The 15,516-nt window shown below is 41.9% G+C and overlaps 1 protein-coding gene across 1 annotated transcript in view; it reads right to left on the reverse strand.

Annotated features, from left to right (window-relative positions):
* CACNA1F (calcium voltage-gated channel subunit alpha1 F) overlaps positions 1 to 15,516 on the reverse strand; it is a 71,134-nt gene that overhangs the window by 44,395 nt on the left and 11,223 nt on the right. Inside the window, exons 12-18 of the mRNA XM_081967959.1 lie at positions 12,777 to 12,857; positions 11,379 to 11,469; positions 9,851 to 9,877; positions 9,606 to 9,766; positions 5,300 to 5,525; positions 4,008 to 4,215; positions 2,483 to 2,603 (exon numbers count right to left, since the gene is read on the reverse strand). Of these exons, the coding sequence (XP_081824085.1) occupies positions 2,483 to 2,603; positions 4,008 to 4,215; positions 5,300 to 5,525; positions 9,606 to 9,766; positions 9,851 to 9,877; positions 11,379 to 11,469; positions 12,777 to 12,857 (915 nt within the window). The remainder of the gene's footprint in view (positions 1 to 2,482; positions 2,604 to 4,007; positions 4,216 to 5,299; positions 5,526 to 9,605; positions 9,767 to 9,850; positions 9,878 to 11,378; positions 11,470 to 12,776; positions 12,858 to 15,516) is intronic.

Genomic DNA, 15,516 nt, shown 5'->3' on the forward strand with positions numbered 1-15,516 from the left:
TAGTCATCCGAGTTTTACTTGGTTGATTGGTTAATAATGTGCATGCATTTTGTATATGGGGAAACACAATCTTGAAACACAAAGCACACTTACTTCATTTTAAAATAAAGAACTCATTCATTAGAAGAGTACTCTCTCCCTGTGCACATGGGAGAAAGGAAGAGGCCTTTATAGAGATTATCTACTAATATTTATTTTATTTATTTATCAATTTTATATGACTGACCATCTTACAAGAGATGGCTCTGGGCAGCATACAACAACCAAGTAAAACAACAAATATATAAAAACAATCATAAAAATACAAAACATTCATTAATAATAATTAAAACATTGAAAATTAAAATAAACCAATTACAAGGCACAGATAGAGAGAATATATCAACCACAACACTAGAGCCATTTTAGAATGCTATTGGTTCCCCTGAGGGACCTCTGAAACAATAACAAGGGATGGACTGACCTGACTTGCATTTATTTTCCTATTAGTTTGTCCTATGTATGTTTCAGGGCAGATTTTGCATGGTATTTCGTAGACTCCTTGGTTTTCTAGCTGAATTTTGTCTTTGGGGCTTCTTAAGATGTTGGCTATTTTTTGGTGAGCATTGAAGGCTGTCTTGATATTGTGTTTGTGGAGAGTTTTGCTGATTTTATCTGTGGTGCCTTTAATGTAAGGGAGGAGGGCTTGTTATCCTGTTCTGTGTCTCTGTTCTTAGGGGGAAGCTCCCTTTGGATTAGGTTGGTAATTGTTTTTCTTTGGAGTCGACGAAATACCATGCAAAATCTGCCATGCAACATACATAGGACAAACGAACAGGAGAACAAATGCACGTATCGCAGAACACAAGAACGCAGTAAGAAAAAAGGAAAAAAACTTACTCCCTTTTCCAGCACCTTAAAGCTACAGGACATGAACTTAATTTTGAGGGAACCAGGTTAATCTCTAAAACAGAACACTTCAACAAGATAATAATTATGGAAGTTATCGAAATGGAGAAACACCCCCACAACATGAATAAACGTGACGATACCTCCCGCCTACCAAACATCTGGAAACCAGCCCTAGTCAACAAACGAGCCCCACCCATCACCCAGTCCGTTACAACACGAAACAACAATGGACACACAGCCAGCACCAATCAGCACCAATCTACCAATCATGATACAACCACACAACCAATCATTCCACTTACTGAAACAAAGCCAGCACTCCACCCCCAGCCACCAAGATTTATAGAAAGATGGCAGCTCCGATCACACTTTAAGCCCAAAACCCAGCCTGAAGATGGCGAGTGAAACCTCACTGAAACGTTGCCAAGACAATCTCAATCTTATACGGGAAAAGACCCAAATACAACAAGACCAGCACACCTACACCCGTGAAATAAAACGTCTAGGAACTGGGCTATGACTATGATTAATTTAGAAACTAATCTCTGACTGTTAAGGTGAGCATTTTTCCCCCTCATGGTCGTATTTCTTGAAGTGTAACTGTTGAAGGCTGCATAACAATTGTAGCCCATACTGTAATCAGTAGTGCACAGGCAACCTATTCTCTCTGGCAAATCTCTGCTTTCCTTTCACCAACTTTCTGTTGTCTTCTTTTGATACCTTCTCTTTCTTTCTCAAATAGGGAATGCCAAATTAAAGTTGGATTGCTCTTTCAAAGAACTAAATTGATTGCTAATAAAAGACTTGAACATTTAAGCCACAAACCCCATAAAAGTTGAGCTTAGGATTTTATGTAGCCATTCTTTGTTATAGTGCCGTTATGGTGAACCTTTGGCACCTGTGCCACAGGTGGCATGCAGAGCCCTCTCTGCAGGCATGCCAGCTGTTGCCCCAGCCCAACTCCACCGTGCATGCACATGTGCCTCCCACCGGCCAGCTGGTCTTTGGGTCGCTGCCACACATTTGTGGAGTGCATGCAGGGAACGCTCTCATGCATGTGCAGGGGGCTCTCGCATTGCATTTTGGGGGGTTGCACGCATGTGCGTGCCCCTCCCCATGCTCCATTTTGGGCCTGGAAGGTCTTCTGCAACAACCCGAAAGCCAAAATGGGCACAGGTGCACCGCGTGAGGCTTCCCTACACCCCATTTTGGGCCCAGAAAGCCTCCTGCACCAACCTGGAAGGCAAAAATGGGCGAGAGGGACGGGGGCAGGAACACGCACAGGGGATGCACACACATGTGCAGAGGTGGGGTGCATACAAGGGACACATGCCCAGAGGTGCTCACATTGCATTTTGGGGTTTTACGTGCATGCTTTGGGCACTCAGCACCCATGTATAGTGGAACTAAATATAGGCTCTGAAAAGGCATGTGATCAACATTTTGATCTGCTTTCTAAAGAGAATTAAGGATGGGTGAGACTGACATAGCAACTAGTTTATAAATTAATTAGCACTAGAGCAAACTTTCATAATTCTCCTGGCCTTAACATGCAAATAATATCACTGCCAACTGCAGGGTCAAAGGATACAGTTGCCGCAAATAAAGAGAATGATGAAATAGATGCAAACCAGCATGCCAGGAAAAACGGGGCCGCCGTAGGCCATGATCCCATCATACATCACTGCGTTCCAATCTTCTCCTGTCAGTATCTATATTTCAGAGTTGGACAGGGAAAACATCGACAGCAGATCAGATAATTCTACAACTCCTCCCCAAGAAGAACTTCTCACAATTTTGTAGTGAACAAATTATTAGTCCAGTGAGCAGACATTTTGGAATCCTGGTTCTTTTTGGTATAAATTCACAATTTAAAGATGATTGTGAATGGCAGGAGGTAATTCGAGCTATTTCAGTCACATACTCTCCTGGCTCACTTGGATTATTAGCAACTGTCTGTTAGCTCTTCCACGCATTAACATTTGAATGGTGGGTATATCCCACAAACCATTATTACATCCTCAGACCCAGTAAAACAATCTTCTCTTAAGCATAACCAGCTTTGTTTTCTTCATAATATTAAAACCCATTAAGAAGTCAGGACACATAATTACTTCTGGCAACAAAATGATGTTTTTTATATTTAATGTTGCCAAAGGTGAGAGGAAGCAAGAACTGGAATTTCTTTAGTTTTACGCATTTCAGGTTCAAAGCAGAAAAGACAAAGGTAGGGCCAGCTTGGGTGAGTACAGTATGTAGAAGAGACAGAACTTTATGTAAGCAGAGTTAATAGAGCTGCCCCCACACATTTTGCTCTTAAATGTTTATGTTCCAAGTGGTTTTTTTTTCTCCTGACGGGATTTAATTTCAGTTCTGGAGTACATCAAGGAAAAGCCAATTGGATTATAATAGTTTTAGAAAACTTCATGGATTTACCTAGGTGTAAACAAGTATACCCTTCCATCCAAAGTATAACCTATTAAAATTCTAACATACAATGCTGAGTACGGTATTTACTTTTGTACCTGAGGTCAATTACAATATTTCAGTAACCTATGCTATGTTGTTTCCTTGACTATTCTCTTAAGCCTTTTTCTAGAGCTAGACTTCAACCATTACAGAAATTTGAAGCTGCTCCTAAAATGATTTAGAAGACTATGGAACCAATTTCCTGAAAGCCATTGCCATTTTTCAAACCTTGAGATAGCACTAATTCTTGAATAGCTTTAAGAATAATATTTTCTCAGCCTAAAAGTTAGAGACAAGGATTGCTAGCAGCCATGTGCCTGGAATTTATTTCTTGGAAGTAATTCACAATGTAACCAATTATATGAATCACATCTCATATATTTTTTCATTAAGAATCAGGACCAAAGAAAGTGTTTTTACTAACACCAGAAAGTACATGGGTCTAGGGACCAACAGTTTATCATTCAGGCTCTAAGCCAGAATAGGGAATGTCAACTCCCCAAAGCACCAGACAACAGGGCCAATAGCAAGAGACTATAAGAGCTGTAACCGAAAACATCTTAAAAAGCCACCTAAATATGGTGGCATTGGCCCTTAATCATCTTCCTAAAGGTTCTGGTCCACTGGCATAATGTGCAGCCTTTTACCTGGAAGACAGTGAGCAAGGCCTGGGGGAAAGTGTCAAAGGTGCTGCGTTTGGTCTGGGTCTCATCAAAGTTAAATTTGCCCCCAAAGAGTTGCATGCCTAGCAAGGAGAAGATGATAATGAAGAGGAACAGCAGTAGAAGTAAGGAGGCAATGGACTTCATGGAATTCAGCAAAGAAGCCACAAGGTTGCTCAGTGAGGCCCAATGCCTAGAAGATAAGTCATGGAAAAGTAAGCAAGCTAAGTAGCATGGAGCATCTTTAGAAGCCAAGAGTTAAGTCAGAATTATAGAATAGCTTTTGAGGACCACTGTGATAGGCAATTCACAGAAACAAAACGGGTCTAGCGTTGTAAACTGCCTGAATGTCAGGCAGCTTTGAAAAGGTTTAGCTATCCATGTATTACTAAATTATCAACATCTCTCACTATTTCTCCACAGTAGTTCTGCTAGCTAGAATTACAGCTGTACAGAATCACAGCAGCTGTCAAAGAACTGTATATTGGTGACCTAGGTCTTTCAATTGTTTTGATTTTTTTCTTAGGGCATTACTGAACACTTGTTAAGTCTTACAAAAAAAAATGGCAAGTTATTTTCTACATAATTATTTCCTATTTTGGTTTCAAATTATCTACCTTTTATGCATTTTTTTAAAAAAATCTTGGTATCTTTTTCTACAAGAAAGAGTGACTCAGGCTAAAATCTCTACTTGTTTTTCTGAAAGTAAGTCTCAGACTTAATGGAGTTGAATTCAACATATTTTTGTGCTTAGCTTGCATGCTACAGACCGACAGACATTTTAAAAAAAGCTATTTTGTAAACACAGGAAATATTTGACACGGATAGTTCAAGGTCCCTTTAAAAACATCATGTTTCCAAGTTCCATATTCTCTAGAAAGCCAGACAATCGCATATACTATATCATCTGTCAGCTGCATTTAACTATAAAGGAACTGGAGGAATAATAGTAGTAGTAGCAAATACCACTTCAAATTATCTCCACCTAAGGCAGTGGTTCTCAACCTGTGGATCAGGAGCCCTTTGGGGGTCGAATGACCCTTTCAGAGGGGTCGCCTAAGACTATTGGAAAACACACATTTTCAAAAAAATACAAAAAACATAGATTTTATGGTTGGGGGTCACCACAATATGAGGAACTGTATTAAAGGGTCATGGCATTAGGAAGGTTGAGGCCCACTGGCCTAAAGGAATTGCAATATATACCATAAGTAAATGTTATTAAGCCAAGCAATCTAAGTGAATGCCTTCTCCCTGGCTAATGCCAACTTCCTTACCTGGTTATTTTGAAGATTCGCAGGAGGCGGACACAACGGAGCACGGAGATTCCAAGGGCTTGCATGATCTCGAATTCTACCAGGACAGTCTCCAAAATCCCACCGCATACCACAAAACAGTCAAAACGATTGAAGAAGCTGACAAAATAGGCTTGGAGGCCTAGGCTGTACATCTTCAGCAGCATCTCCAGGGTGAACAGTGACAACAATACTTTGTTAGCATAAGCTGCAAGAACAAAAGGTGTGGGGCAGAAGTTCTCAAACTGTACTGTGGATCATTTCAGTCCGTGGGAAAGTTGCAGAACAACTGAAAGTTTCTGCTTCTAATAAAGGAGATTAAGGTATTTTATTTAAGACTGAGTTTCAAAAGAGGCTAACACTCACCTATGGCTATGATAATCATAATACAGGTAGTCCTTGACGTACAACAGTTTATTTAGTGACTGTTCGAAGTTACTACAGCACTGAAAAAAGTGACTAATGACCATTTTCCACATTTATGACCATTACAGCATCCCCATGGTCACATGATTTATATTTGGATGCTTAACAAGTGACTCACATTTATGACAGTTGCAGTGTCCCAGGGGGGTCATGTGATCCCCTTTTGCAACCTTCTGACAAGCAAAGTCAATGGCGAAAACAGATTCACTTAACAACTATGTTACTAATTTAATGACTGCAGTGATTCAGCTAACAAATGTGAAAGAAAGATCATAAAATGGGGCAAAATTCATTTGGGAAATTTCTCACTTTGCAACATAAATTTTGGGCTCAATTATGGTCATAAGTCGAGGACTACCTGTACAATAATTGTATTACTTTTACCATTTAAGGGGCCATCTGGCTAAGGCCATACTGTATCTAACACTGACTTTAATGAAAATTCTAGCATCAAAAATAAATGTTTTAAAGGAAAAGCTCTGAAAAAGTCTGCAGAAATAATAAAATTACAGAGTCACTATATGGACCCCAATAGAGTATATTCTCTGGGACAGGACTAATCAAACCTTTGTTCCTTTTCTGTAATATTTCATCTGAAGTCTCACAATACACTAGATAAAGTACCATACCACTTGTTCTCAGCTCTGTCCGTTTAAAGAGCGGTAACATAAAAAATAAAAAAAAAAACTATGGATAGACCTCACATAACAACTATTTGAAATTACAACAGCACTGAATACATATACTTACACTTAGTTCTCAAAGTTACAGCTGTTGGAGTGCCCCTACAGTCCATGATCAAAATATGGACCCTTGGCAGCTCACCTGTATCTACCACTGCAGGGTGTGCTTCAACAAACCCCTCCCTACCACCTTTCTCCACAATCTCTGCCCGTTTGGCCTGCTGCACTCCACTACTCCTAGCTGACCTTCACTGTCTTGTTCCTGCTGCTGACAAAACAGGTCTCTAATATAGCCATTCCTGAGGCAGCCTCTTGCCGCAGAAGGCCTACTTTTCTCCAGGTGACATGCAGAAGTTTCCTCACAGCACTACAAGAAGTGAGCCTCATGTGGCCAGCAGCTGCCTTGTGAAGGGCTAGGCTGGATGTGCCTTGTTATCAGCAGGAGCAAGAAAATGGCAAAGAACATTGCCATTGCCATTGCTAGCACAGCCTATGGACCACAGTGCAAAGAACCAGCCACGGCCACCCAGGCAGAGCCCAGGGTGGCTATGGCTGGTTCTTTGCACTGTGGCGCTAGGCTTGGGACAGTTGGGCTTTTATGCCACAGTGATAGGCTTGCGGCAGCTGGGGCATCACAGCAGCCTCGGCCTCTGCTTGTGCAGCCTCCCATCCCCAGCAGCAGCCACCCCAGCCTAGAACCTTATGAGGAAATGTGCACCTGCAGTAGCAGAGGGGGAGGAGTTTTGCCAGAACATTCCCAAAAGAAGACTCAATCAGGAGACTGTGTAATCCGAAGCTGGACAGGGGAGGGGGAAAGAAGTTCAGGGCAACCACACCCTAGAATTTCTCAGGATGCGTTTAGTAGCTTAGAAAGTTATACTTTTAGTTTGGCAAGGTTCCCTATATTAGATGTAAGCAAATAAAGGACTGGACTCATTTGGATCTCACCATCTCATTTCTGGACTTCAGCCTGAGATACTTCCTTGCAATTTTTTTCTGGCTTCCCCATTGACTCTGCTCGTTGGAAGCCAACAAGAAGTTGCAAGGAGGGCCTTGCTTAATGACCCTTAACTCTCATTTAATGATGGCAATGGGGATTGTCAGGATTGCTGTCACCCAGTGATGTGGTCACATGATGTTGTATTTACAACTGCATCACTTAGTGATGGAAATTCCAGTCCCAGTTACAGTTGTTAATCAGAGCTGTCTATATTTCACTAGGATAAAGAAAAAAAGCAGAGAGGGGGATATTTTCCCAACCTTCCATATGATCTTGACAGCTGAGAATAGCATATGTGTACAGCATAATTTGACTGGAATTCAATCAGTTGCCCTTAATACATTTTTGTCAAGCCTATAGGGAGAAATGATCAACACAGAGGAATGGCCAACTGGCAATTTGTCAAACAGGTTGGCATAGCAGTTTCAGCAGGAAGGGGCAAATTAATACATAGCATCTTCAATTTGGGATCTAACAAACAGCAGAACCATATTTGCATGAAATTCAGGAGATTCCAGTACAGATGCATTAAACAACAGAAGAGAAATGATAATAGTGCTTAGAGTCTGTATCACATAATGTAAGAGTTTCAAAATGATTCACATGGGAAGTTTTGTTCTCCCCCCCCCCCATCTCACCCCACTTAAAGTGGCAAGCAATTTTGCACAACTCACATGCATAAAGGTGGGTTCTTTGGCTCATAAAGAAAAGCAAAAGTGCTTTTTTACAGATATAATGAATACCACCAGAAAAAAATGCATTTCACATACTAGTTATATACAAAGGGGGTGGAGTGGGAAATAAAAGCACAACGCCTGACATGATAGCAGGACTTCTGTCTTATGCATTATTCACTGTCTCCGTGCCCTCTGTCATAAAGACATAGAACAATTTCATAATGGGACAATATGCCATATAACATAATAGAAGAGGAGGAAAGGTTGCCATTTTTAGGGGCAAACCTGTTCAGTTATAAGGCAAATTGGCAGCCTGCAGTAAATTTAGGGTCTGGATATGGAGAAACAAACTTCAAATTAACCCTGGCAAGATGGAGACGCTATGGGATTTTGGTCTTAAAGGCCTGGGTGATAGTCCTTCTTTAACTCTAAATGGGCTGGTAATTCCCCTGACAATTTATGCACAATCTGGAGATTGCTTTGGACTCAGGGCACCTGCTTGAGGGTAGCAGCTGTGGCTAGCGAGGCCTTTTCACCAATTTATCTTGTGTGCCACTTGATTCTTTTGCTGGGCCAGGAGGCCTTGCTCCTGGTCACTTTTGACTTGGCCACTTCCCATTTGGATTACTGTAATGTATTGTACATGGGGCTGCCCCTGTAAACCTACCAGAAGTTGCAAGTGGTCCAGAATGCAGCAGTGATGGATGCCTCTACATTTACCCACGTTTCACCCCTGTTGCATGAGCTGCACTGGCTCCCAGTTTCTTTCAGGATGCAATTTAAGGTGCTGGTTATTACCTTTAAAGCCCTATATGGTGCAGGACTAGATTATTTGCGGAACTACCTCTCCCTAAAGACATTTGACTGTCCTACTAGATTGGCACACTCCTAGTCCCTGTCTTTAAATGTTGCCACTTTATGAAACCTAGAAAGCAGGCCTTTTCTGTGGCAGCCACTGCCCTATGGAACATCATTCCTCCTGAAGCTAGCAGGCCCCCCACCCATTTTTAAGTGCTTAAGACTTGTCTTTTCCCCACAAGCATTGGAATAGGGTGAGATTGAGAAGATGAATTTATTGTGGGCTGCTTGTTAAAGTTTAGCTAAAGGCTTTGTTTTGTTTCAGTTTTAATATTTTTTTATTCTACACAGATGTTGCTTTATCTTTTGATTGTGAGCCACCCAAAGTTTAGTACAAGATGGGTGGTTATATAAATATTACAAATAAATAAATTAATTAATACTAAAATTATTTAAAAGAAGGAGGAGGATGGAAATCCACAGTTTATATTTCTAATTGCGGATAAAATGTGTGTAACCTGCTACAGGTATTCTTCCCTCCAATCATCTGTCTCTCAAACTGAATTCAAAACAATGAGTTTCTGCTTCTCGGCCGTGTGTTGAAAAATTCATTTCCCGTATGGCTATCCAAGGCAGCCCTAATGCCTCTAGACAAGTCTCACTTGTTTAAGGTTGTCTCTATTTACTATGTCTTGTAGTCCCACCTTGGATTTGGGTGAGCCAATAAGGCTGCCTGTAATGTTCAGAAGCAATAGTGAGGGTATTCAGAAAGACAAGGAGCAGGACCACCCAGTAGAAAGACACAGATTTGACAGCCAAACGACATTTCTTCCGAAAAAGTCGGTTAACGCGCTGTACATGGCGGCTGGAGCACAAAACAAAGAACAGAAATTATTGAACAGCCTAGGGACAGGGAAAGAATGGAAAACTAGGCTGTTGTTATACTCACCCAAATTTGGTCTTGGAAAACTTTCGTCTGTGAAAAATAGAAATTTAGTAAAAACTCAAAATGAATTCTTCAGTTAAAGCTGAAAGACCCAAAAAGAAGTTACAAATCTATCTGGGATGCTATGGAAATGGTTCAAAATGAAATTCCACAAATCATCACTAATACACTCTAGAACATCTTTTCTAAACACAGAATCAATAACCATTTTGTAAAAATGGGCTCTCATCCCATAGGTATGGCAATCCATGGCCACATGCAGACCCTCGGTCATCTGTTTGAGACCCCCAAAATTTGCTACCAGAATGATGATTTTCAGCTGCACATTTTGGAGGGCAAAGTATGGGTGATACTAGGATATTCTCTATATGGTAAAACATTTTGCTTCTCCTTTCCCTCTCCAACTGAGAGTCTTCCATCAAATGCTGAACATTTGAGCCTACTTCTTTCAGTGGAATGAGTGAAAGGTCTTCTTCAAGTTGCCATCTATCCAGCAGGATGAGTTTCGGCCTCCCCTCCCCTCCCTATTTAAAGAGATTGCTGACCTTTGGCCTGCATGTAAAAATGCAGTTTGGCATAAACATTCTAATGCCATGAATAGAGACTTACATTTTTCCCATTATCATATAAGCAGGTTACTTTTCTAGAGGCCAGTTTTTTTTAAAAAAAGGGAAGAACAAAACAAAGTGATACCTTTGAGATAGCAACTTTGGACAGGGATTTTTCACAAGTAGGCTTCAGCAAGAAGGCCATATATTCAGCATGTCCCTTTGCTCAGCAAATGTGCTTAACTAGCCTATTAGTTAATAGAGGGAAGAGTTCAATCTGCAGTAAGAAGTGCTTATTGAGGCAGGATTTAATCAGAGACATGAGATGCAAGCTTAGGAGAATATAGCATTCTCTGGAGGATTTCTTCAAGGCAGACAAGAATATTTAAAATAGTAAAAACTAAAATCAGTTTAAAACTATAATCAAAAATTAAAATCTGATCTGTTATCAGATATAAAGCCAAACAAACTGTCACTTAAAGAGTCATCTTCTAAATCAGGTTGTGTCCAAGCTTGGCAAATTTAAGGATGCCAACACCCAGAATTTCCCAGCCAGCTAGATGGTGAATTCTGGGAGTTGAAGTCTTCAAGTTGTCAAGGTTGGACACCCCCATTTTAAATGTTGGTTGCTTGTCTTATTTTGCACTAGAGTGGAATCTAAACACTTGAACTTAAAATTTAGAGCTGAAAGACTTAGGTGGACTTGATCCAAGAATGGAAGACTGAAAACAGATTAGGGATTGTGCTTTCTCAGTCCATCACTCTGAGATCCTTTCAATAGGAAATGCCAGGAACTAATCCCAAAAACTCTTACCCCAGCAGAGAAGATACTCAAATGGGAGGGGGGGGTGGGGAGGCAACAGGAGGCAACTTTTTGGATTCCCCATTAGCTTCCTAGAAGAGTTAACTTGGCCTGTAGAACACTAATAATTAGCATTGTCCTGCAGTTCCCAGCCCTCCTCTCTGTGGCCAGGCAAACTCACAAACACACATCATAGCAGTGGTTCTGAAGGTGCTCTTCATCTTCAACGTTCTCCGTGTTGACCGAGGTACTTTCGCTGGCAGGAAGACTGGCTGGGGAGAGAAAAGCAGAAAATATATATATATTTGAACAACGCCAAGTTCTTCTTGCAATATTTCTGTTCACAAAGACATCTGCCACCATTGAAACCATAGGATTGACTCTTCCTCAGACCATCAGTTTGATGCGTTTATGATATGCAGAAGAAGGGGAGACAGTAAATACACTGCCCTCCCATGAACAGACTTTTCAGATTTTTTTTTAAAATTGCAAATTTTCAAGGCAACATAAACAATCAACTTAAATTCTCTTTCAAATTACATTATATTTTCCAGATATTTAGGAATGAATGCAACTATAATATCTATATGCTTAATGCAGGTAGTCCTCGGCATATGACCACAATTGGGATCAGACTTTCCAATGCTAACCAAAGCATTGCTAGGGGCGTCATGCCCAATTTTACAATTTGTGCCATGGTTGTTAAACAAATCACTATAGTTGTAAGTGAATTGTGAGGTTGTTAAGCAAATCCAGTTTCCTCCATTGACTCGTTGGGAATATCGGTTGTCAAGTGCCCGAATTCTGATCGTGTAACCATGGGATGCTGCGATAGTCATAAGTGCGAGGACTGGTTGTAAGTCACTAAATATAAATAATAAATAAATAAATAATATAAGTAGAGAATGACTCATCATGCATTCTTTGGCTGTTGGGCATAATTCAGTTTCATCAGCTTTTACAATGTTATTATTGCAATGGAAGTACAGTACATACATACTAGTTTTAATTATTTAAAGAGTCAAAAGCCTTTTTATCCCTTCATCTGTTCCTCTATTACCTTTTTGAATTAAAAAGTGTAATCAGAAACTTTATAAATAATAGATCACAATTGCTGTGAAGATTGGATGAGCCAGAGTTTCTTAAATGAGATACTGCAGATTGAACCAGGGACTGTGATATCGTCCTCCTATTAATCATGGATCCTGTTTGGCCAGCAGTCCTGGAAACTGGCAGAGAGTATCCTATTGCTGCAGTTATGCCATAGGGAGAGGAAAGACACATTGTGGCAAATAGAAATAGATAGGAAAATTCACTCGGAGAGAAAAACACTTGGATAAGGAACTGCCACAAGGGCATATAGTAAGAAAAACCCAATAATCAACCAAAAACAAAGAAATAAAAATAGAACAACTCAGCATTATTACCAAATAGGCTTGTGAAATCAATAGACTTCATTCTATAGAATGAAGCACAGATGAGGAATGAGGTGGAAACATAGGATCTACATCTTTCTCTGCTTAGCCCTTAAAGAAAACTAAGCATGTACACAAAGGAGTAAGAAAACATTGAAAATTACTGTGGCTCTCGGAGGAATGACTTCTATGCCTGAACCATTTCTTCTTCCTCTTCTTTTCCATCAGGTCGGCCACAGTAACGTCTTCCACAGAAGAGAAAGATTGGAAAAACATGAAAGGAGGGATAAATAGGAAAGGGAATTATTTAGGAACAAAGTGGATGGGAATGGATGGAGAACAATAAATGATGAAAGCCAATGACGGAAAAAAGGAAATGTGAACCCTCTTTACAAATGTCTTGTCCATTTCTTTCCAAGCTATTAGAACTAAAGAGCTTGGAATTTCAAGACTAGAAGCAGCTGTCACTACCCAAAATTCTTCCATTTGGGTAGTGATAACTAGAGGACTTCAAACAGAATGAATTTGGATCCTGAACTAAGAAGGGCTTTGAGTAGATGACATTTAAAGTCCCTTTCAACTCAATTATTCCATTTGTTTTATGTCTATTCCTCTAGATTCCATACATACCACAGGTGGGCTCCTACCAGTTCGGTCCGGTTCTCCCGAATAGGTATTAAAAATCTGGCATACCTTTCCCAAACGTTAGTAATGGCAGCCTGGCCACATTCCCGAACTGGTTGCCCGGTCACCGCTTGCTCGGCCTACCCCACCCAGTCTCTGCTCTACAGTTTGCCTGCCTGAAGCGCTGCTCCCGATCTGTCTGCAAGGTAAGCCTGCCAGTCGCGGCTTAGCTAGTTGCCTCTGCCCCGTTCTCCACGGCCCTGCCATGCTTTCCTGCCTTCCACGCGGCCTTCCTGGCGTCCCCGTGGCCAGTTTGCAAAGGCAGGCATGTGGAAGGCTGCGTGGAAGGCAGGGAAGCATGGCAGGACTGTGGGGAAGGGAGCAAGCAGCCTACTCCCTTCCCCATGGCCTTGCCATGTTTCCCTGCCTTCCACGTGGCCTTACCGGCAGTCCTCCATGCTCGCTTGCCAGGCCAGTGGGTGGGTGGGCGGTCCTTGGTGGAAATGCAGACATTTTGCTGGGGCTGAGAGGGGCAGCGGCAGCAATTCTGGGGGGCAGCAAGCGGACATTCTGGGGCTGCAGCACATACACCTACTCCGTTTCTGCAAAGGCAGAGCCCATCCCCTCCCACTGCAGGGCGATCCAAAGAGGGGAGGAGGATGCTGTAGAAAAGGCTGCCTTCCACCTGGGCCCGCATGCCTTTCGTGGTGGCTCCGCGAGGCTTCAGGCTCCAAAGCAGCCCACTGGCTTCCCACCCAGCCTCCTGCCTGCTCCTCAGCTGTGGCGCCACTTACCGCCGATGAAGAAGTGGAGCAAGGGGCAGAAGCCGCTGGCAGGGGGGCAACCCCTCACACGGGGAGCAGAGTCTCCTTCCCCCTGGAGTGCCGGACTCCACAGGCCAAGTTCCCAGAGTAGTGCCGGCAGTCGGTTCCTTCTCTTTGAGAGCTGCCTTGCCAAATGTCCGAAAATTTCCCATTTTTCAAGGCGGCTTTCAAAGAGAAGGAAGTGGGTGCGGCGCTTCTTCAGAGGAGCCAAGACTAGAGCCATGTTGAACCCCCCTCCAGCCTCAGCTCCTCTGAAGAAGTGCTACTCCTGCTTCCTTCTCTTTGAGAGCTGCCTTGCAAAATGTCAGAAAATTCCCCATTTTGCAAGGCGGCTCTCAAAGAGAAGGATTTGAGCATGGTGCTTCTTCAGAGGAGCGGAGGCTGGACGGGGGTTAAATACAGTTCTGGCCTCGGCTATTGCAAAGAAGCACCGCACCCTCTTCCTTCTCTTTGAGAGCTGCCTTGGAAAATGGGGATTTTTCTCACATTTTGCAAGGTGGCTCTCAAAGAGCAGTAAGTGCCGCGGCAAGCGCAGTGTGTGTTTGTGTGTGTGTGTGTGTGTGTGTGTGTAGGGGGTGAGGGTCACGGACCATTCGGCACTGTAGAAGCAGTGGTGGGGGGAGGGGGTCAAAATGGGTCAAAATGGGAGGAGCCCCACCGGTAGAGGCTCTGCGTGGAAGTCGAGGGTGCAGCGGCGAGGGAGGCTGGCCATCCCGTGGCACGGGGCTCGCTTCCATTACCGCTTACCATTACCATCCTGCGGAATTTGCTTCTGGATACACAGATCGGTGTAATAGTTGAAATCACTCTCTTTCTACTCAATGCTCATTTGTTACTGTACTTATGAATGGATTGCCTATAAACGTAGAGTTTGCATGAATATGGAACTCATCTATAACGATACAGTGTGTGCGTATGTTGAATATTTGTTATTAGAAAATTATATATAGAATTGTAACTTGTTCTAACAATATATTACAGCAGTCTATATCTTATTTTTTGTTGTATTTTTCATCTATTTCTAAGTGCTGTTATGTATTTTTTAAAATGTATTTGTGCTTTTTGTCATTTTAAAATATTTTTTAAAAACAATCACTCTCCCTAAAAGGACATAGTAAGTAAGCACTGAAAAGAACTATGCTTGAGAAAACTATACTATTGTCTGTTCGTTGTTAAGAAAAATATTTCCATATTATTAACATTGTTTTCTAAATGCCCTGTAAAAAGTGAGTGAGGAACGTCAGCGATTTCTCTGTATTGTGCGACCACTATGTAACATACTTGCATTCATTTTTGGAAGTAATCTGAACAAAAGGAAGGACCAAGATCCCGGAAAATTGTTTCAATTAAATTGGGGGAAATGCAAAGCTGATGGGCTGAACGGAGAAGGTAACCTTCATTTCTCTCCACTGCTCTCAAGACTTGTTCAATGAACCCAAAGCAGCTGATACAGCTC

Source organism: Natrix helvetica, assembly GCF_964273705.1.
Source record: "Natrix helvetica genome assembly, chromosome: 1".
Classification (NCBI taxonomy): domain Eukaryota; kingdom Metazoa; phylum Chordata; class Lepidosauria; order Squamata; family Natricidae; genus Natrix; species Natrix helvetica.